Source organism: Helianthus annuus, chromosome 13 (assembly GCF_002127325.2).
Source record: "Helianthus annuus cultivar XRQ/B chromosome 13, HanXRQr2.0-SUNRISE, whole genome shotgun sequence".
Lineage (NCBI taxonomy): Eukaryota > Viridiplantae > Streptophyta > Magnoliopsida > Asterales > Asteraceae > Helianthus > Helianthus annuus.
The window spans coordinates 93,575,894-93,599,286 of NC_035445.2; the positions used below are offsets into that span (position 1 = coordinate 93,575,894).

A 23,393-nucleotide genomic window follows, 5' to 3' on the forward strand; every position below is an offset into this window, starting at 1 on the left:
ACGAACACGAACATTTTCATTTTCTAAACGAACGAACACGAACAAGAAAATCCGTTCGTTAAAATGTTCATGTCCGATCGTTTGTTCGGTTAAACTTTAACGAACGAACACGAACATACCTCATTCGTGTTCGTTCGGTTCATTTACAAGCCTAATTTCTTTTTTCTAGTTTGATAGCTGACTTTCCTGGGTCCTTCAATATTAAACAAAAATATACAAGATTCATTATTAATTTATTACTATATATAATTTTGCGTTTGTAAGGAATAACAAAATAGTAGTTTTTATTTTTCATTTTAATTTTTTATTATTATACTTTAGACATATCCGTTTTTCTCTAATGAGTTTTAAGATACACTGTAAGTATGTCGTTACAACGTCTCTATTTTTATGTGTTTTAAAGGTTTTTTCTTTAAGATACACTGTAAGTATGTCGTTACAACGTCTCTATTTTTATCTACATCTCGCTATCGATATTGTAGTAACAGAACTGTTTCTAAGCGAATTTCCACCGCAACACTCGGGGGAAAACAACTACTTTTTTTGAACGGGCATCACTATTTTTTGTACGAAAATTTGAGAACTAGGATCGATTATTTTAACACAACTCACTCCTCTCCTCTAGGATTTCATCTCATCTCATCTTATATATAAATACTTAATAAACTATGTTATTCTATCAACATTTCTTTTTTTCTTTTTGTCTCATTTTCCGCCGACCTGTATTGTGCCTTTTGTATTCGCCACACCACTGGTTTAACCAGGTTAACCCCATGACTCTATAGAAATACAAATCTAAATAAAAAAATAATCAAAAGGTACACGATTCTAATAAATTGCAATCCAAAAGACAATCCATAATAAAAAATAATAATCCAAAAGTACTTAGTTTTCCAACAAACGGTTTTTTTTTAAATTAAAAATATACAATAGGTTTATCACATTAGAATATTAAATGCATCAAGTTCATAATCGTATATGGAAGATTGGAAGGTTCTAAATAGCATACGGATAAATTGGTTGACTAAATCAACCGTCTGAACCGGTGGAACCGGATTTACTAGCAATATATACCGGAACCATAAACGATATTGGGTCGATACATTTGGCCCATTAGGTGTTGATTTCTCCTCAATCAAAGCCCATGTACCGATTATTAATAAATAAACAAACATTGACTTTGACCAAACCCATCCCACCAATAAAATCATCAAATCTTAGATCCACAACCCTAAATCGTTTTGGGGGTTTTCGTTTTCTTCAAACCCTAACCCTAATTCCTCAATGGATTTCGGTAAGAAACGATCCAGACCTGCTGCTACCTTCAACGGCAACAACGGCTTCAAGAAATCCAAACAAGGTTCGCATTCCAATTTCCATCTCTTCCATTCAATTCAGATCTAGCGTCAATTCGTTTCAATCCGGTCGATTTTACGGTTAATTTGATTCAAAACACGTTCGTTAGTCTTCATTGACGTTATACACGTCGAGTTTGTACCGAGTTTTGCTTGATTGAAGTGGAATTCGTTGTGAAGTTGTTGTGATTATGATTATGATTATCTAGGGTTTCGGATTTCAATTAGGTTGTTTTTACGGTTAATTTGATTCGAAACGCGTTTGTTAGTGTTTGTTTTCATTGTGTGTGTATAATTTCTTTGTTCGAATGAAGTGGAATTAGACAATTAGTTGTGAGGTTATTATCTAGGGTTTCGAATTTCGGTTAGGTTGAATTTCCGGTTAATATCTGTTAAAATACGTTGGTTAGTTGTAAAGATATTGTTTTCTTTGAAGAAAAATTGTGAAAGATTTGAATTTGAATTTGAATATAATCGGTTAATAATAAGATAATTAATGTGATGTAACAGACACGGAGTCGTTTCAATCTGGTTTAGGAAGCAAATCGAAGCCATGCACAAAGTTTTTCAGGTTTCAATCCTAACTTGACTAAAATCAATGTTGTAAATTTAATTATTTATGTTTTGTCATGTTTTTAAAATTGTAACGAGCGGTATACTATGCGAGCCTTATGATTAAAAATTGTATGATTTGGACTAATGAATTGGAAGTTAAGGTTTTGATACAGGTAATACTTCACATAATCAAGATAACAACCATGATAACAAGGAGTACAGAACAGAACTACAGAATTGGTTGTTTCATGAAAGTACTTTGAACCATAAGTACCAGATATATATTATATATAATATATATCACCTTTCGCAAATCTTTGAGATATCATTATAACTCTAAATCATCATTTATTTTACCATCTTTAGTCATGATATAGCTAAATTATGTGGTATATCGTATATTGGACATCATTAAGCAGAATACATGATATGTGTGTGCGTGTGTGAGAGAGAGAGAGAGAGAGGATTTTTCTATCCGCACTTTGTTTCAAATAGGATTGATTTTTTAATACTTCTAAACAACCATGTTTATCACACACGCACACGTATCATCTATGCTTTCATTCCTTTGATTTTGTTTTTTTATATATGCTGAAAATATGCAGTAGTAGAGAGTGCATTCTGTTTCTGTGATTAGTTTGTTTTTCAAGAATAAAGGAATTCAAAACTCTTGCACTTTTTTAGATCATAGTTGTCAATGGCGAGCGTAGCGATCGCTATAGCGCGCTATGTAGCGTATAGGTCTACGCTCGCTATTAGGGTTGTAGCGATAGATACCGATAATAGCGACATTTTATTTTTATGTTTTGTGTTCTTATATAAATAGCAATTAAATATAGCTATAAATAGCTGGATTTTAGTTTTTTGTTAAATATACATGTAAAATAGTATATATACCAGGGTATTTTGATATAATATACATATAAAAAAAATATATATAGTGTATCGCTATTTGTAAAATAGCCGCCCGCTATTTATCGCTATTCGCTATGTAGCATATAGGTACCTTATTGCTATTTGTCGCTATTCGCCATTAACAACTATGTTTTAGATTATCATTTATGCTGAATGAGTTAGTTAGTTGCCAGCATATTTTCTGTTACTTCTTATATATACAGTTATACTGATATAACACCATAGTACACAAATCTGCTTAATGGGAACACAGGAACATGGTATACGAGTTTTAAGTTTTGATTTTTTGCACGTTAAAATACATAAGCTAGTTGATGTAATTGTAATACTGTTTTTTTAAATTGATTTTTGACAATTTTTTCAATTCTATTTGTTGATTTATGTGCAGCACTTCTGGCTGTCCTTTCGGCGAGGGATGTCATTTCTTGCATTATGTACCCGGAGGGATAAAAAACATCCCTCAAATGACAGGTGGCAACGCAGCACTACCTCCAACTATCCGAAATCCGGTCCTTCCACCTTCCTTTCCCGACGGTTCATCTCCACCAGCCGTTAAAAGCCGCCTGTGCAACAAGTACAACACTGCAGAAGGCTGTCGGTTTGGCGACAAGTGTCATTTCGCTCACGGAGAATGGGAGCTCGGAAAACCAACCGTCCCATCTCATCATGAAGATCCACGCGCTATGGCCCACGCACCCGGCAACCGATTCGGAACCGGCGGTCCTGGTCGGATGGATTTTAATCCGCTCGACAACCACCAAGCTGCAGGCGGTTTTGGAGCATCAGCAACAGCGAAGATCAGCGTATTAGGCACTCTAGCTGGACCGATCATTGGTAAGAATGGAGTCAACTCGAAACAAATCTGTCGGTTAACCGGAGCCAAGCTTTCGATAAGAGACCATGAGTCGGACCCGAACCTTAAGAACATTGAACTCGAAGGTACGTTTGAGCAGATCAAACAAGCAAGTCAGATGGTTCGCGAGCTTATAGTGAACATAAGCTCGTCGACTTTGCCGCATCCGCCGCAAAAGAGCTTTAACGGTCCTCCAGCTAACAACCTGAAGACAAAACTGTGTGAAAACTTTGCGAAAGGGTCGTGTACGTTTGGTGAGAGATGTCATTTTGCCCACGGTGCTGAAGAGTTGCGCATAGCGGGAGTGTGATGTTTTGACGTGTGATTAACGATTCGTGATTTGTTTAGAAATGTTTTGGAATATGAGAATTGACGTTAGACAGTAATGACTTTCTAAGATGCTTGCTGTTAAAAGTTACTTAGGTTTTCTATTCTTCTATTTCAGTATTAAAAGCATTGGTTATCTGGTTTTGTTTTTTTTTTTTTTTTTTTTTTTTTTTTTTTTTTTTTTGCGGTATGTATGTGTTACAGAGCATTGTGTCATGGATGAATTGTCTGACAATCTGTTACATTACACTCTCTTCAAAAATTTTAGCCTTGTAAACCCGACACCGATCGTTAATAAGGTTAGAACATTTTTGAGTGGTAAAAGAGGCGGGTCAGGTGAGTTGGGTAACCTGTAACATGTTAAAACGTGTCATGTCAAAAGTTACCGGTACTGGTAAAAACTTTGGTACTTTTGGGTCATGTCAAAAAACTTGGGTAACTTGTAACATGTCAAAAAACTTTTAAATTCGATCGTTAATAAGATGCAGTAGGACCACTTGGTAAATAAGAAATCGACATTTGTTTTCTGTTAGCAAACTCAGAGTTTGCCTCGGTGTGTGTCATATAACAGCCAAAGCATAAGTAACAACTCCTATATCAACTCGAACAAGCGTACATTCTCGTACCTCCTAACTTGTTCGATGTATATTATAATTTTTTTTGGTCACCAAGATCCGTTATTGATCGGTAATGATATTCAAGTGATCATTAACTCCTATATCACTCTATTTGGTTATTAAAGGACATTTTTAAGGGTTTTTTATTTTATTTTTTAAGTCATTTACAAACCACATGCTGGAATAGTCATGATTTGGTCACCCAGAGCTTAATGCATTTATCATTGTTTAAATTATCATCAATTTTGTGTGTAATTGAAAAGTCAGGTAGTCAGTAGGAGGGACCTTAGCCCCAATGATTAATGAGACGTACTATGCTATTTATTGTCTAAATAATCTACAAGTTTTGTTGAGAACTATAAGAATTATACAAATAATTGTACGGGAACTGATTAAATATAGCAAGAGAGAAACAACGACATTACGCATTAAAGTTACATTAATTTTTCTAAGACGTATGCTTAAACGAAGACTTATTTTTTACAAAGGTAGCTAAGAGACTTGATTTCTTATCATCTTTGCAACATTGGCCGTAAATCCTAAAATTGATACTAATTATGAATAGTAATTTACACTCATAATGAGTGTTTGATAAATATTATATGTGTAATTTTATAGAATAAACTAAACCTATTTAAGAATATGTTAATTTTATAAAATAATCTAAACCCATTTAACACAAAAAGGTATAGATATAATAACTTGAAAATGATAAAATTAAAATAAAAACAAGTACTAAAATAATAAAAAAAAATGCTCTAATACTTATCTTTGTATATATACATCCTCTTTAAGAAAACGCCACCCCTTAAACCGACCATAGTTAAAACCGCCACAGCCCCCACATGCCAAAACCGCCACCTCATCCCTAAAAAAACACCCACAATTGACTATTGAAAATGCTATGATGAATAAAATCATATAAAATGTTTTTTTTTTAACTATGATTTTTCATTAATTTACCAATTGGAGCGTTTTAAACTTAGATCTATACTTTAGCCATAAAGGTCCTATCGACTTAATCTCTTCGAAAATATCTTCAGGGTTGTACTTAGGGTTGTACTTTTTATTGGAAAAAAAACTTCTCATTTTTTCATATGCTCCAACACGCTAATTAACCCGTAAATCATATCCATTTCCTTCTTCCCAAGTGTCTAAAGCCCTTGTGTAATTCCATTATGTCTCTAAAATGAAAAAGATAGATGGGCGGAATTGTTAGCTTGTGAATCAAATCCACTTGGTAGAGGCTATTGCCTTTAGTGGAAGGTCTTAGGTTCAGTTCCAACCAAGGTGATAATTTGGTGTAATTTAGTTGTGATTAGGAGTTACGTACTATTAGCCGTTCAAATAATGCATTTGCTTTTGCTGTCCAAAAAAAAAAAACAAACAAACTATAAGACCACCCGTAGTGGTAAGAGTTTTAGGCGTATTTTTGCCCAATAATGCTATAAAACGCCCTGCACATAGCCCCCAAGGCATTTTTTTTGTCCAAAATGTGTTTTGCTTTTTTTAACACGCCTCCTCCACTTGTGTTTGACCAATAAGAAGCTTCCAACTAATATTATTTGTTTTATTTTCTTTAAAAGATAATATTTGGGTAATTATTGTTGGGCATTATGGGGCATTATACCACTACACCTCTTTTTAACTTCAAGCCCTTAATCCCCATATGCCATATGTCAATTCATGCTCAAGGGAGGGGTATTAGTTTCAAACCCCACTATACATGGTTTAAGCTCATTACATTATAGCCTAGTGACATCTTAGAGAGGGTTTTTTCCAGATTTATTTGGTTTCCTCCTGAATTTGTATATAAGCCATTTTGCTTAGTAAAAATGAAGATAATTGAGTGATTTAACTGGTAACACAATGATATTTCAGTGATTCGTTATTGGTACAAATTGACAGTTAAAAAAAGTAACAAACTATAATGATGAATGAGTGAGGTAGATGACTTCTTCCCCAATTGTCATTTTCTTTATATTAAACCAAACTATGTGCTCTTCTTTTTAAACAAACACCTAAATAATACCTTTAAATAATATATTGAGTTTCTAGAATTTGTCAACTAAAACTAGATCTTTATACTCTCTCATCAACCATATTTATTTAAGTTAAAAATTGTAATAACTTTTATGTTCTTTTTGTTTCCACAAACTTAAATATAAAAGAAGAGAAGTGCAAAGTGGAGATATAGAGTGAATGGAGGGAGAAAAAGAGTCGTTGTTATCTCCGACGAGTCACTACTCAGTGAACTCACTCAGAACCGATTTCTTAACTCGGTTACCAGATAAAGTTCGTTCGACAGTTGATATAGAGTCTTCTCATTTCACTCTACAATCAAAATCATCATCATCTTCTAATTCATTATTAACTCAAGGTATTTAAATTTATTCAACATAAGTTTTTTATTGTTATTGTTATTTATCCTCAGTTGTTTACTATTTGTTGTTGATTATGATTAATATTAGAGTTAAATGTTATTTTAGTCCCTGTGTTCGCGTCATTTTACCAGTTTAGTCCAAAAGTTTGAAACGTTGTCATTTTAGTCCAAATAGTTCAAACGTTGCCATTTTAGTCGACTGAGTTAACTCCATCTCTTTATTCTGCTAACTAGAAAGCCATTTCGGTCATTTTATATGTAATTCTGTTAACTAGAAGAGCAATTCGACCATATAAAATGATCGAATTACCCTTCTAGCTAACAGAAAAAATGGACGGAGTTAACCCAGATGACTAAAATGGCAACGCTTGAAACTATTTGGACTAAAATGACAACGTTTCAAACCTTTGGACTAAACTGGCAAAATGGCCCAAACCACATGGACTAAAATGACAATTTACTCTTAATATTAATATATATAGAGTTAATTAGTGTTTTCGTCCCTGTGGTTTGTCATAAATCACTATTTCAGTCCATTAGTTTGAAAATTGCGATTCCAGTCCCTGTGATTTCACTTTCGTAACCACTTCAATCCATTTATTTTGTAAGTACAGAGACTGAAATGGTTACGAGGTGGACTGAAATGGTTATGAAAGTGAAACCACAGGGTCTAAATTCGCAATTTTTTAAACTAATGGACTGAAATAGTGATTTATGATAAACCACAGGGACGAAAACAGTAATTAACTCTAATATATATATATGTGTGTATTATTACAGGTGAAAAGGAGTATTATGAGAAGCAGTTTGCAACGTTGAAGTCGTTTGAGGAAGTTGATGCTATTGAATCATGTGATGGAGTTGATGAGGATGAATTTGATGAACATGTTGTTATGCAGCAGGAGAGAGCTATGAAGGTTTCGAATTATGCTAACGTTTTGTTACTGGCTTTTAAGGTAATAATTTTAATGATTGTTGGAATCGAATCTGTTAGAATAATCAAAGTGATTCAGATTGTATGTAGTGGTTATCATCTATAGGGCTGCAAACAAACCGAACCAACGGTCCCTGTTCATGAACATTTACAAAATGAGATATTCTGTTTGTGTTCGTTCATTAACGAACACAAATGAACGCTGACAAACACTAAAATGCGTTCATAAACACAAACGAACGTATGTTATATACAATACACTAATATTTTTTAGAGTTAAATGCCATTTTAATCCCTGGGGTTTGGGCCATTTTTCCAGTTTAGTCCAAAGGTTTGAAACGTTGCCATTTTAGTCCAACTAGTTTCAAACGTTGCCATTTTAGTCCACTCCGTCCATTTTTTTATGTTAGTTAGAAGGGTAGTTCGATGGTCGAATTGCCCTTCTAGTTAACAGAATTACATATAAAATGACTGAAATGCCCTTCTAGTTAACAAAATAAAGGGATGAAGTTAACCCAGTGGACTAAAATGGCAACGTTTTAAACTATTTGGACTAAAATGGCAAAATGGCCCAAACCACAGGGACTAAATGGGCATTTAACTCTATTTTTTAATTGTTTTATTAGTTGGAATTTTGAAGTATTTCAATAAAATATATAAATTAAAAAAACCCTAATCAACTATCGGACATAAACGAACACATTACTAAACGTTTAAGAACACTAATGTACGAATGCGACCTTTGTTCATGTTGAAAGGAATTTCTTGTTCATGTTCATTTATTTATTAAACAAACGAACAAAAACAAACTTCCCGCCGAATGATTCACGAACTGTTCGCTAGACGTTCGTTCGTTTGCAGCGCTTATAATCTATTTATCAACGAATGTATATGTTAACGATATAGATCAGATATAACGTATTAGTTAAGATTTACTGCCATGATAGTCTACGTATATTAGATAGAATATATTAGTTATTGCAATGATCTCTCTATGTATTTTGACGTAGAGCTCAAGCCGAAATAACAGTAAATTGTGCTAATTACGCGTTTAGACTAAAACGGAAAGTGATGAAGATTGTATAATCGATGTTCGTTACTTCTTGAATTTAACTTTTTGATTCAAATTGTAGCAAATCGTTATATGCAACCGATATAATAATATATTAGTTAGTATTTATTGTAATGATCTCTATCCGAGGCGCAGCTAAGGGGCCGGGGGGGGGGGGGGGGGGGGATCCGACCCCCCGAACTTTTCGTTCAGTAGTGTAATATATGTGGTTTTCGTATATAATTTTTTAGGTATATACGTTTTCGACCCCCTGGTTCTATAGAAATTTTTGGGTATATACGTTTTCGACCCCCCCCCCCCCCCCGATGTACTTTGACAATCTCTATTGCATTATGAAGATCTTTGCTACAATAGAGACCGGATCCATTGCCATTGCGGCATCCACGTTGGATTCGTTACTTGATCTAATGGCTGGCGGCATCCTTTGGTTCACTCACTTGTCTATGCAAAGCATCAACATATACAAGTATCCGATCGGTAAACTCAGAGTGCAGCCTGTTGGAATCATTGTCTTTGCTGCGATTATGGCTACACTCGGTATGTTATATGCGATCAATACCGATAATTCTAAATTTTGTGTTACATGTTAAAGATAAAGAAAGTTGGCTATTAAGTTCTTTTAGGCTTTCAGGTGTTAGTTCAGGCGGTAGAACAGTTGATTGAAAATAAACCACCCGAGAAGATGTCGTCTCTTCAGCTTCTATGGTTATACATAATCATGTTGACTGCAACGGTTGTCAAACTTGTGTTATGGTTATATTGCAGAAGTTCAGGAAACGAGATTGTACGCGCATATGCAAAGGTAACGAACCGAATGAACACGAACAAGGAACAAGGCCTTGTGCGTGTTCGTTCATTACGGAAAGAACATGTTCATGAACGGGTCACGAACGCTTACCGAAAGCCCGAAAGGGATTTCTTGTTCGTGCTCGTTCGTTAAGGAAATGAACATGTTCACGAACGCTTACGAATGCAAACGAACACAGACAAATGTTCATGAACATAAATGAACACAAACGAACGTTATATATTCATTTTAAAATAAAAATTTGCGTTTTTCATCAGAAACATTACGAATAAGCTACCAAATAACGATCCGAACATAGCTGACATAATTATCATAAATATAACTAACACAAAGGCAGCCTATGTTCATTACCGAACATTCACGAACATAAACGAACGAAGGCAGCCTATGTTCATTACCGAACATTCACGATGATTAACGAACGAAGGCAGCCTATGTTCATGTTCGTTCGTTTAACTTATCGAACGGAGTTTTGTGTTCGTGTTTGTTCATTTAGGCAAATTGGAAAATAATTATCCCATCTTTCTGAAATTGGCCGATAATAATCCCAAGTCAGTTATTAGCCAATAATAATCCGACCTCGTCCAATTTTTTTGTAAAATAGTCTGCCGTTAAAATAAGCTTAACGGAGTTAAGTGTTTTTCCAAATTACAAACCGATGTTTTAGGGCTTTTGATCGGAACGAGGATACGAGTCGATTGATGTAAAACTTACCTTGAAATTGTGTTCGAAATGGCCTGAATTTTGTTAATTGGAAGTTAAACACCCGAATTGAAGCACCGTTTTCGTGGGTTGGGGGCAGTATTTTGAGGTAAGTTTTACATCAATCGACTTGTATCCTCGTTCTGATCAAAAGATCTAAAACATCGGTTTGTAATTCGGAAAAAAACTTAACTCCGTTAAGCTATTTTAACGGCGGACTATTTTACAAAAAAATTGGACGAGGTCGGATTATTATTGGCTAATAATTGACTTGGGATTATTATCGGCCAATTTCATAAAGATGGGGTTATTATTTTCCAATTTGCCGTTCATTTATTAAACGAACGAACATAAATGAACTTCCCGCTGAACAGTTAACTAACTGTTCGATGAACGTTCGGTTCGTTTACAGCCTTGTATGTTTGTAATTAGGCCTAGTTATTTAGACTTTTACCTTATTGTTCGGCTACGTTCATACGGTTATCAAAATGATTGACAATTTCATGCGGTGATGGATGATAATTTACATCTAATAAAGATGTGCATTGGTAACAGGATCATTACTTTGATGTGGTAACAAATGTAGTCGGGTTAGTTGCGGCGGTTCTTGGTGATCGATTCTATTGGTGGATCGACCCTGTTGGCGCCATTATTCTCGCCGTTTATACAATTGTAAACTGGTCTGGAACCGTTTGGGAAAATGCAGGTAGCTGCTGCAGGATCATTCCAAGTTTCAATTTTTTTTTAGAGTAAAATGCCATTTTCGTCCATGAGGTTTGGACAGTTTTGCGACTTTCGTCCAAAGGTTTGTTTTTCCGCATCTGGATCCAATAGGTTTGAAATCTTGTCATTTTCATCCGGATCGTAAACTCCATCCGTTTTTCTCCGTTAAGTCAGGGGTATTTCCGTCTTTTTTGTTAGCTTAAAGAGCAATTCAGTCGTCTTTTTCACTTTATGTACAAGCATTTAGCATAATGTCCAAGTATTCAAAGGACCGAATTGCCCTTTAAGTTAACAAAAAAAGACGAAAATCCCCTGACTTAACGAAGAAAAATGGATGGAGTTAACTAGCCGGATGAAAGTGACAAGATTTCAAACCTTTTGGATCCAGATGCGAAAAAAACAAACATTTGGACGAAAGTCACAAAACTGGTCAAACCTCAGGGACGAAAATGGCATTTTACTCGTTTTTATAACTATTTTACTTGTAATTAGTGATACTAATGAAATACGATTACACAGTTTCGTTAGTCGGACAGTCAGCACCACCAGAAGTATTGCAAAAATTGACTTATCTTGTCACACGACATCCTAAAGTGAAGCGCGTTGACACAGTTCGCGCATACACGTTTGGTGTTTTGTACTTCGTTGAGGTTAGTGTTTGTGGCGAGTGAAGGTGCATTTCTTTTAGTATGGATTTTTTAAGGATTTTATATTTTTCGAATTAGGTTGATATTGAACTCCCTGAAGATTTGTCGCTAAAAGAAGCTCATGCAATCGGCGAAACACTACAAATAAAGATCGAAAAACTTCCAGAAGTCGAACGTGCATTTGTTCATCTCGACTTTGAATGTGATCACAAACCGGAACACTCTGTTCTAACCAGGCTTCCCAACAGTGACCCATGAGGTGAGCGTCTTGTGGTTAGGTCCGTTCTGTACACGACCCATATATTTATTCGTTTATGAGTGGCGTAAATTTCCTTTGTTCATATCAATTTTCATCTTGGATGATGTTCTTTAATATATTATTAAATATTAAATACACGCGTATAGTAAACACGAGGTTTTTAGTGGCAGAAACAACACTTTTCAGTCACGCGTTACAATAGAAAATTTTTACATTAGCTTTATATAGGACAAAAAGTTGTGGTTTAATCATTTATGCAGTGGCGGACCCAGAAATTATTTGCTAAGGGTGCGGATGAGACGTTCAACCATATTTTCAAGGGGCGCGGTCGGGGTTTTTTTGCCTAAAATATACATTAAAAAAAAATTCAAGGGGTGCGGCCGCCCACCCACGACTATGAGTAGGTCCGTCATTGCATTTATGTGTTTGTCACTTTGTTGCATTAAAACAAAACTAATATATATTACTTGACAAACTATATTTCATGCATCACCTAATGATTTCTCAAGCAACTCATTTATCGTTTAACAATCCTTGGACTTTTTACATTGTCATCACACTTTACATTAATTATTTGTTTTAATAAGCTACTAGGTTATAACCCCGTGTATTACACGGGTTGAGTAAATAAATTTATATACTAAATAATAAAACATTATATCTTTAAAAACTTCCTTATTGCACGGGTTGAATAAATATAATTTTATGTATTAAATAATAAAAAGTTATATATATATATATAAGAACCATATTGTACGGGTTGAATTAATGTAATTTTATATACCAAATAAAAAAATTATATCTTTAAAATCACATGTATTACACGGGTTGAATAAATGTAATATTGTTTACCAAATAATAAAATAATACATCTTTAAAAAACCTCATTTATTACATGAGTTAAATAAATGTAATTTTATATACCAAATAATAAAAAAGTTAGTAAATGTAATTTTGTATAGTGAAAATAAAAAATATTTACTATATTAATACAAAGTTTGGTTTCGTGATAAATAATTTGTTTTATTTAAAATGTTTTATATTAACAATTTACAATTTCGGATAATATTTTATTAGAAAAATAGAAGAATGGTATTCGAAATTTAAAGTAGGATAAAATTTAATATTAGCTCATTATTCATTTAGTTATTTAATTAATATAAGATAAGTTTGGAAGTGAGACAAGAAAATCATAAAATAAATACCTACAATGAACGACGTGTGTCACACATTTATGTTTTACTATATAGTATAGTATAGATAAAAATTTAGATTGATATAAATAGATTATTTTGCTGTAGCAAAATTTGTTAACGAAGTCTCAATAAATTTAACCTATTATTTAGAACTCCGTAAATGTATAAATGATAAATAATATTAGTTAGAGTAAATTGCGATTTTGGTTTGTGTGGTTATATCACTTTTACCCTTTTAGCCCAAAAAAGAATTTTTTAACATCTGAGCCCCCAACGTCTTTTTTCTAACCCTTTTGGCCCCTAACACTAACTCCATCCATTAAGTGTTAAGGGCCAAAAATGTTAGAAAAAAGACGTTAGGGGCCAAAAAGATTAGAAAAAAAAAGATGTTGGGGCTCGGATGTTAAAAATTCTTTTTGGGCTAAAAGAGTAAAAGTGATATAACCACAGGGGCCAAAATCGTAATTTACTCTATTAGTTAAATAAATAATATTATAAACGAGAAGGAGATTAAACTAAATAATAATTATCCATAAGAAATTAAACTAAATAATATTTAGTAGAAGGATTATCTATAATTAATTAGAAAAGATTAAACTAAATTCTTAAATATATAATCAAACTAAAAATTATTTACAGTTTATGTTTAAATGTATAGAAATTCTTAATTCTTAAATTTCAAAAAAGATTAAACATGACTTCTAATCTTCTATGTTATCATTGTGAACTAATTTTATAAATATTTAATATATGTTAAAAAGTAAATAAAAAAATTGTTAAGTTCTTTCTTAAAAGGTAAATTGGATTTTAATAATCTCACCTAGAATTGGTTGGCAATAATAATAATAATCACATCTTCAAATATTGTTACCGGCAGTCCCGCCTTTAAAAAAAAGTTCTCACTCACCCTCCGTTAAAAAAAATATCCCCGTTAACTACTTTTTCAAATTTCGAATTGATGTTTTAGAGCTTTTGATCAGAACGAGAATACGAGTCAATTGATGTAAACTTACCTAAAAACAGTGCTCCAAACGACTTGATTTTTGTTAATTGAAAGTTTAAACACTCGAATTGAAGCACCGTTTTCTACATTTGGAGCACAGCTTTGAGGTAAGTTTTACATCAATCGATCCATACCCTCGTTCTGATCAAAGCCTTAAAACATCAGTTTAAAATTTGGAATAAAACTTAACGCAGTTAAGTTCCGTTAGTTTTTTTAAACGGAAGTCCATTGAGAAAATCAATTTTTAAAGGTGGGATTGCAAGTAACAATATTTGAAGGTGAGATTATTATTGGGCAACCACCTGTAGGTGAGATTAATAAAATCCAATTTCCCTTCTTAAAAAAAAATAAAAATTAAATAAAAGATAAAGGGGGTCCACACCTTCATCCACGAACTTGTCAGTCGCCAAATATTCGCTTGTCCTTTAACCACGAACGAATGCATGTAATGCGACACACAAACAAATGCATGTAATGTGACGTTTATGGCTTTTCTCGGCCTTCACCGCCATAGTGTCTTCCGTAGACTCGCATTATAGAGCGCTCTTAGTCAAGTCAAATCAGTTGACACATCACTTAACTTGTTGTAAGATTAAATATTTATTTATTTATATTTAATCTAGTAGCCATCATTATCATTTATATAATATAGATCAAATTATATAAAACCTATAATATAATTAGTTGGTAATTGTTGATGTGCCATATTACCCTAATTAACTAATTAGGTTTCCCCTTGGTGTATATAAGAAGATTACTAGAGAGGGATTAGGGTTAGACATTCATAACATCAACACTAAAATCGCCCCTTCTCTCTCTCCATTACTACGAGTTCTTCAACCCTAAAGAACTTGGTACTACCATCATGAACGTACATCCTAAAGGGGAACTCGACCAATCTGACGAACATGACGTCTACTTCATTCTCTGATGCGGTTACTGGCTAACCAGGTACACATGTTTTATTATTCATGATTGAATTTATTTAATTAGGGCTTATGTTTTTTCCAAATTCTACTGATATAATCAACACTTGTGTGTTCGTGTATTTCCACCAATAAGTCTTTGACATGTTTGAATTCATCAAATATATTTTAATGGTACTTTTGTTGTGATACCTCTATGATCACCAATGAAAATGGTGATGGGTCGAAGATTTGTCGGGTTCCTTTTTTGTCTCATCAATGAAAATGGTCTTTGTATAACTCCACAATAGCGAACAATGGCTACATAATGGCGTGGAACAACTCTTAAATATTTTTGTATGGAAAGGTAAAGTTAATATTTTTGTATGGAAAGGTGAGATGAGGCGAATTCCAACTCTTAATGGGTTGGCTAGATAGAACATTCACACGAGCTCAATGTTATGCCATTTATGTGGAGAGGTGGATGAATCGGCAAACCATTTTTTAACGGGTTGTTACTACGCCTCTACAATCTAGAATGAAATCAGCTCATGGTGTGGTATACTGCTTATCGTCTCAAATTGCATAAAATTCTCCCTTCGTCACGTGCTAAGAGGAAGGTAGTTCATGGCATTATCATGGCAGCGTGTTGGATCATTTGGAAAACAATGAATGAAAAGGAGTTCTCAAACAATATGAATCCGAGAGAAAAGAGGATGGAAGATATAAAATCTTTGGTGTTCCCCTCAAATTGCATAAAATTCTCCCTTCGTCACGTGCTAAGAGGAAGGTAGTTCATGGCATTATCATGGCAGCGTGTTGGATCATTTGGAAAACAATGAATAAAAAGGAGTTCTCAAACTATATGAATCCGAGAGAAAAGAGGATGGAAGATATAAAATCTTTGGTGTTCCTTGGGATCAAGAATCGTTGTCCCCTCAAATCGGTTTACTTGAGCAATTGGTGTAGTTTCAATTTCTAATTATAATGTAGTTCCCTTGTATTATCTCTAGGGCCTTGCTAGTTTTTAATGAAGTTTATCGTTTGAAAAAAAAATACTTAACAAATTTGCATACCAAATTTTACTTATGTATCATCATTTAGTAATGGTAAAGATGAAAAATATGTAGGAATAAGCACATTAATGAGAATGACTTTTCGTCTTTACAATTTATAACACTAGAAAAACCATTTTCAAACCATCTTTCAAGTGAGTCATAATAAAATAAGTTAAATTCTTCCGATTTCATATATTCTCAAAAAAATGTCTTTCCGACTCATTTTATGATACACTGATAAGATTCGAATCGATATCATTTTATATGCTATCATAATACTAAGAGAAAAATGCAATTTGCGTCCCTGTGGTATGAGCGAAACATCAACATGAGCCCCTAAATTCTTTTTTTTTTTTTTTTGCTTTTTTGAGCCCCTGAACTTATAAATTCATAACACTTTGCGTCCCTCCATCAGTTTTCCGTCTGTTTGACTGTTTAAAAATTGTGAAATGTCCTTTATACCCTTAATAATAAACAGATATAAATCTTAGAGAAGGCTTAGACTCAGCATAATTTCCCTGGCTCAAGCATCAACATTCATGTTCCTGAAGACACAGAAAATGTGCCTACACATGTACCCAATACGTGTAAACCCTCGACATGAACATTCTATAGTACCGTCACTCAAATTGAAAGTTACCTGCACATTAAATCAGGTGTGATCATACATATTTGACTGAACGATGTTAGTAGAATGAATAAAAATTGTGAAACTATGAACATAACCTTGAACTCCCCAACTAACCCTTGCTTTTGTCGTGATGATTAACAGAGCTAATCCTAACACCATCACTTGTTTCTGTGTGATCAAGACCACACAAATACAACCCTTTGTATATTTCCTTCTGAACTTCATTGAAAAGGTTCTGTGTGTATACATATGACACATGACGTTCTATTGGTAGGCTTGTCAACATTTTAGGTGACGTTGTTGTAGTTTCGTATTGGAGACGACGGTGTTCGAAGCGTTGAGCATTCAATGTGTTTTCTTAACAAAGCATAAATTGGACAAGTGTATTGCCTGATGATGAATATACTTTGAATAAGGAATTTGAGCTCTCGCACCTCGAAGTTGTTTTCATCAGACAACACATGGGTAAATCCCTGAAATAAGCCGGCACCCACTGATCCCTTATTTCGAACATATCATTCAGCCAATTGTTGTCACCTAACTCGAACTCGGCCATTAGGTCATTCCATCTCGACTCAAACGTGGTAGGTTTTATGAACACATTCCACACAAGTTTGTGAATTCGTGCCCGAAGGTCGGTGTTTTCCAACTTGTCACCACAAATCTATCAAGAAAATCGTTGAAAAAATGTAAGTATCTTAGACCGAAAAAATGTTTGGATAATAAACTACGCCTTTAAGAAAAGGATAATGACTTTTTGATGCTCTGGTGTTGGGGCACACACATTTCTTTTGGTAGCAAAAAATTAATAAAAGTGTACATCAGCACATGTGTGTAGTGTAGTCTGAACCTACACAACCAAAGTACATAATGTCATATGTGTGTAGTGTAGTCTGAACCTACACTACACATAAACAACCTACACAACCAGACTAGGGACCCGATTAGGAACCTGCACCAATTAGTTGCATAACCTTGTTACATAGTAGCTCCTTGTTGAGTAGTGATCGACGATGCCAGTTCACAAGCCGATCACCCCCGCCACATCGTCGATCGCTACTCAACCATCAAGAACCATATGCCGAACGTTGTTCACAACCGGCGGGTCACAACCATATGTTGAAAGTGCGCAAGAAACAACCATTCAACAGACAATAAATATCTTAATCGCGACCCAAACCCACCCCATTCCACGTTGTTGATTGATTTTGTTGATCTGCAATATGTGAAGTGTGATGGGTTTTATGGTAAAGATCTGCAATATATGAAGTTGTGTGATGGATTTTATAGTAAAAGGCGAGAATAAAGAGTGGATATGTGAGAATGGATATAAGTTGTAATACATAGTGTACAAGTGTTTGTAGCATGAGGTTTGGATTTGGTTGTTTTGTTCTAGAAGAGAGAATGACTTTGGGAGGGTAATAATTATCTTTTAGAAAGATAATTCTTTTAGGAAGAAAAAAAAGAGAGTGAAAGCCTGCAAAAAGGTATTGTAATGTTTTAGACTTTTAGTCAAACAACAGAACTTGGTAAAATAGTACAACAATAGAACTTGGGAAAATAGTACAGCTCTTTCTACGTATTGTACAATTGATGGTGAATTTGAAATTATTATATTTAATTCATGTTTTGATATTTCTTAGTTTCTTGATTTAACTTTAAATTAAATATTAGGTTTATATTTATTTTCACTTTATTATGATATACAATTATGATTTTATTATTTTAATTCAATAACATGGTCGGTTGCGGGTTGTTGATTGATTTTGTTGATCTGCAATATGTGAAGTGTGATGGGTTTTATGGTAAAGATTTGCGATATATGAAGTTGTGTGATGGATTTTATAGTAAAAGGTGAGAATGGAGACTGGATATGTGAGAATGGTATAAGTTGTTACATGGTGTACAAGTGTTTGTGGCACTAGGTTTGGGTTTGCTTGTTTTGTTCTGGAAGAGAGAATGACTTTGGGAGGGTAATAATTATCTTTTAGAAAGACAATTCTTTTTGGAAGAAAAAAAAAGAGAGAGCGAAAGCCTGCAAAAAGGTATCTTAATGTTTTAGACTTTTAGTAAAAAAACAGAACTTGGTAAAATAGTACAACTCTTTCTGCGTATTGTACAATTAATGGTGAATTTGAAATTGTTATATTTAATTCATGTTTTGAATTTCTCAGTTTACTTGATTTAACTTTAAATTAAATATTAAGTTTCTATTTATTTTCACTTTATTACGATATACAATTATGATTTTATTATTTTAATTCAATAACATGATCGGTTGCGGGTTGCTGATTGATTTTGTTGACTTTCAATATGTGAAATGTGATGGGTTTTATGGTAAAGATTTGCAATATATGAAGTTGTGTGATTGATTTTATAGTAAAAGGTGAGAATGGAGAGTGGATATGTGAGAATGGTATATAAGTTGTAATACATAGTGTACAAGTGTTTGTAGCATGAGGTTTGGATTTGGTTGTTTTGTTTTGGAAGAGAGAATGACTTTGGGAGGGCAATAATTATCTTTTAGAAAGACAATTCTTTTAGGAAGAAAAAAAAGAGAGTGAAAGCCTGCATATAGTAATTTAAGAAAAATGAAAAATACTCAATTGGGCTGATTCATGGGCCAATTGGGGACCATTAAAAAATCGAAATATCCTTTGATCTACCAACTTGCTAGAGACAAAAGAGTGAAAGTGGAAGCTTGTTACAAGAAAGGAATTAGAGGTATCTTGTGGGAATGGGGTGGGGCCAGAGCACCTAGAATGTGGAGGAAAAGAAGGAAATAGAAGCCTTAAACAACTTACTCTCTCAACAAACTATATAAGAGAACAACCATAATCAAAGATGGAAGGATGATAAAGATTCAAGATTTTCAGTTCGAATGGTGAGACGGGATCTACCTTGGCATGTGGATATAAACTTGCCATCAAATGGTTATGTCCGGAACAAAATTGCAACACCGAAGGTGAACTTTTTGCATGGAAAGCGATTGACAGCAAAATCCCAACCGGAATGGCCCTTGCAAATAAAGGCATGACACTACAAATGGTAACATGTGCGTTATGTGGGGATATTGACGAGTCAACTGATCATGTTTTGGTCCGATGCACAGTTGCTGACTTGGTCTTTCTGTGAAAGAAGGTAGGGATGAGCATGGTACCGGACCGGTACCGGTACCAATAATGAAAGCACCGGTCCTAAAAAAACAAGAAAAATTGGTACTGGTACCAAAAATAACTGGTTCGGTACCGGTATTAATTAGTAAATCATGTTGTGTACTTACTAACTCTCAGGAGTGTGTGTGTGGAACATGAGGAGTGGGAAGATATGTAGGAGCTGAACGGTTTTTATATACAAATTGGTGGAAGAAATAAAAGAAATGGCATTTGAATGGGTCACACACAGGGGCGCAACTTTGTAGGGGGCGGGGGCGCCCGACCCCCCGAACTTTTCGATTAGAAGTGTTCAGTATGTAGTTTTTGTATAGATTTTTTTAGGTATATACGTTTTCGGCCCCCCAGTTTTCTAATTTTTTTAGGTATATACGTTTTTGACCCCCCGGTCGGAAATTCAAGCTTCGCCACTGGTCACACATAGTTCAAAGTTTATTAGAAACAATCGGTGACACTTTAGCTTAGTGTTTCAATGTTTCCATGTTTGTACTATATGTTTTGTTGTGTTGACTGATGCACTAACCACTATAGCATCTTTCTATGATGTTCTTGTATGAAGTTGATAATGAAAGATCCCATTGCGATTAAAAATAAATATATAAAATGAAAGTGTGGTTGAGTAGTAGATATGGTGGGGACTCATTTCCATTGTTTTTAGTTCTCACACTGCAAATATTCAGAAGCAAGTAGAGTATTGCACCCCCTTATTACTAGCCCAATAATGGACATTCACAAGAATGGCTACACAGGCTTTACAACAAACAAAAGATTAATTACTTACATTTTGAAATTTTGTACAGAGAGAATTCCTTGGAACAGAAAAATCTCCACTTCCTAAACATTCAATTTTAGTTCAATCTTATGTAAAAAAAACTTCACAATCTTACCGTGATTAAATTTCCCATCCTCTTGTTAACTATCACATCTAAAATAGTTACTTGTATGATTTGCTTTATATCTAAAAGTTTTGCCCATTAGTATTTGAAAAGTTTACAGCATACAAAATATGTATTTCCCCTTATTAGGGGTGAGCAAAATTTCGGTCGACCCGGAATTACCCGAAAATTAGACCGATAAAAAACCGAAACCGAACCCGATATTGTACATAGGGTCGAAATACGGTTCTCCATTATTCATATATTAGGGTATCGAGTCGGTTCTCGGTCCAGAACCAAAGATAACCGAGTTAATAAAACGAGACCCGAAATCATAAAATGTAAGGAAAATCAAGTAGAAGGTCGGTCCATCTATATTAGATCGATATATGTTTGAATAAAATCGATTGTCAAATAAACTTCCCATGCTATTCCATTGAAGATATCAATATGAAAAAACACTAAATAGAATTAGATTAGTAACAAATGAATCAGTTTTCAGTTTTTCCCTTACACATTCTATCAAACACTTGGTGGGCAAAAAGTGCAAGCATAGATAAACAAGGAAGCAAACTCAACATCCATCAAGTATGGAATACTTGCATATTTCAAAATACTTATAAGTTACTGAATTGGATGAACCTTATGCTAAATTATACGATCAAATTAGATGAAAGCAATATTTGAATTAGGTTTAACATACCTTGCACCATTGCAATTTTGAAGATTATAGTAGTAGCAGGGGATCTATGGACAATATCTTGAATGAAATTGAAGATTTGGGACCAATTTTGAACTTCTAAATCGTTCTCGGAATGTTGTGTGAGAACCCATGTACCGAATGAAAAAGAACCGATGATCGAAGCAATGTAAAGGGTTGGGTAATCGATTCTTTGTTTTCAATCAATTCGGGTATCCGGTCGAGTAGTTGCTGGTTCACTTCAGGTACATGAAATTTGCTCACCCCTACCCCTTATGACACCTTTCATTTATATAATATCAATTTACACCATAAGTGGGCTTTGAGGTGTTGCACCTATAGCTATGTTACTTTTATGTGTATATAGATGTTGTACCTATGCAATTTTGGTTTGTACCCATGAGTGGTTTATAACCCGATTTTTTCTATTTTGTGTTTCATTTGCACGCCTCACCTTTTTATCATCGCCACCGATATCTTTCTCCACCTTCGTCTGTGAGCTCCAGTGGTTGTTTCACGTCTTCTACCTACATTTCTTTCTTTGATAGGTAAACCTGATTATGTGTTGTGGTCGGTTTCTTTAAGTCGTACTTTCCAACGTGTGGGTTTTTTTGGGTCGGATTTTCCAACGATTGTTTTGTTTGTGGGGTTCGTTTGATTTTTACATTTTAACAATGTATTTATGTTTTGTTTCTCGTCGTTGTGATGATTCACGGCTTAAGTGGTATACCCTATGGTGTTTTGTTGGTTTGGTTCTTCTTTTTGGCTTTTGGACTTCTAAGGTAAAACAGTTGTTCACCATTTTGGGTCATGTGTTTTTGGTTACTTTGACTAATTTTGACCGGTTTGTTTACCGTCTAAGCTGGTATCTAAGAAGATGGAACCTTTGTGTTCATCTGAGTTTAGGGCTTTGCGAATGCAAGAAATTGGACCGAACTGGGTTAAACCCGACCCGAGAACCGAAACCATATGAAAACTTGAACTAAAGAATGGACCTCATTATTCATTTCGAGTATCTGTTGGTCACGATTTCGGTAAGGTCTTCTTACAGGTTAAGGACCGAGACCGAGAAAATGATGAAGATGAGATGAAAGAGCTATAGGACCAAATCAACAAATAAGTTGTTAGCGATGGTGATATGGTGTGGACAATACGACGAATGTAATCATGACACTACTGGAGTGACCTAGAATGGACGGTTCAATAAAGACTCAGTAGATGATTGAGTTCTAGTGACTTCACGGTGGTGCATAGCTTGGCATGGTTTAATAAAGAAAGTTTGTTCTTTTTCTATGCTTGTAAAACACCATGATAAGACCTTTCTTTAGCACATGATTCCACGAGGGTCCAACTGGTGTATGTACTCCCGTTGATTGCTTCATCTTTTTATCTGGTTAGTTCTTTTTTGTTATATTTGTTTGTGGTTTAGATAAGAAACAATGCATTTGTGTATATATTGGATTGAAAAATTAAATAACAACCTGAGTCTTTTGGTTTATTAGGACTTGGGAATTGGGAGTGGTGACGAGGACGGATGATTTGCTTATATTGCAAAATAGAAACAAAAAAGTTATTGTAATGAAGTAAGTAAATAATAGCTTTATCAGAGGACACGGGAATGCAGACTAGTGTCTCCATTTTCAAAATTAAATCAAACACAATTTATTCTATTTAATGTCCGACTTCACGTCCAATGTTGGCT

The 23,393-nt window shown here is 34.4% G+C and overlaps 2 protein-coding genes and 1 long non-coding RNA gene across 3 annotated transcripts; 2 read left to right on the forward strand and 1 right to left on the reverse strand.

The window, feature by feature from the left end:
• The first annotated feature begins 1,196 nt into the window (after positions 1-1,196).
• Positions 1,197-4,141, forward strand: LOC110898662 (zinc finger CCCH domain-containing protein 14). The gene is made up of 3 exons (XM_022145475.1): positions 1,197-1,360; positions 1,866-1,926; positions 3,214-4,141. Exons 1-3 carry the CDS (start codon positions 1,285-1,287, stop codon positions 3,986-3,988), a joined length of 912 nt encoding a protein of 303 aa, XP_022001167.1. The 5' UTR covers positions 1,197-1,284; the 3' UTR covers positions 3,989-4,141.
• A 2,033-nt stretch (positions 4,142-6,174) lies between these two features.
• Positions 6,175-12,285, forward strand: LOC110898661 (metal tolerance protein 4). Its single transcript, XM_022145473.2, has 7 exons — positions 6,175-7,002; positions 7,786-7,961; positions 9,350-9,548; positions 9,635-9,813; positions 11,077-11,227; positions 11,764-11,894; positions 11,970-12,285. Exons 1-7 carry the CDS (start codon positions 6,825-6,827, stop codon positions 12,147-12,149), a joined length of 1,194 nt encoding a protein of 397 aa, XP_022001165.1. The 5' UTR covers positions 6,175-6,824; the 3' UTR covers positions 12,150-12,285.
• Positions 12,286-16,936: 4,651 nt separating this feature from the next.
• LOC110902978 lies at positions 16,937-21,952 on the reverse strand. The gene is made up of 2 exons (XR_002571565.2): positions 21,695-21,952; positions 16,937-17,607 (listed from the first exon to the last, which is right to left on the reverse strand). It is a non-coding gene; the product is annotated as an uncharacterized LOC110902978 (long non-coding RNA).
• Positions 21,953-23,393: the final 1,441 nt, after the last annotated feature.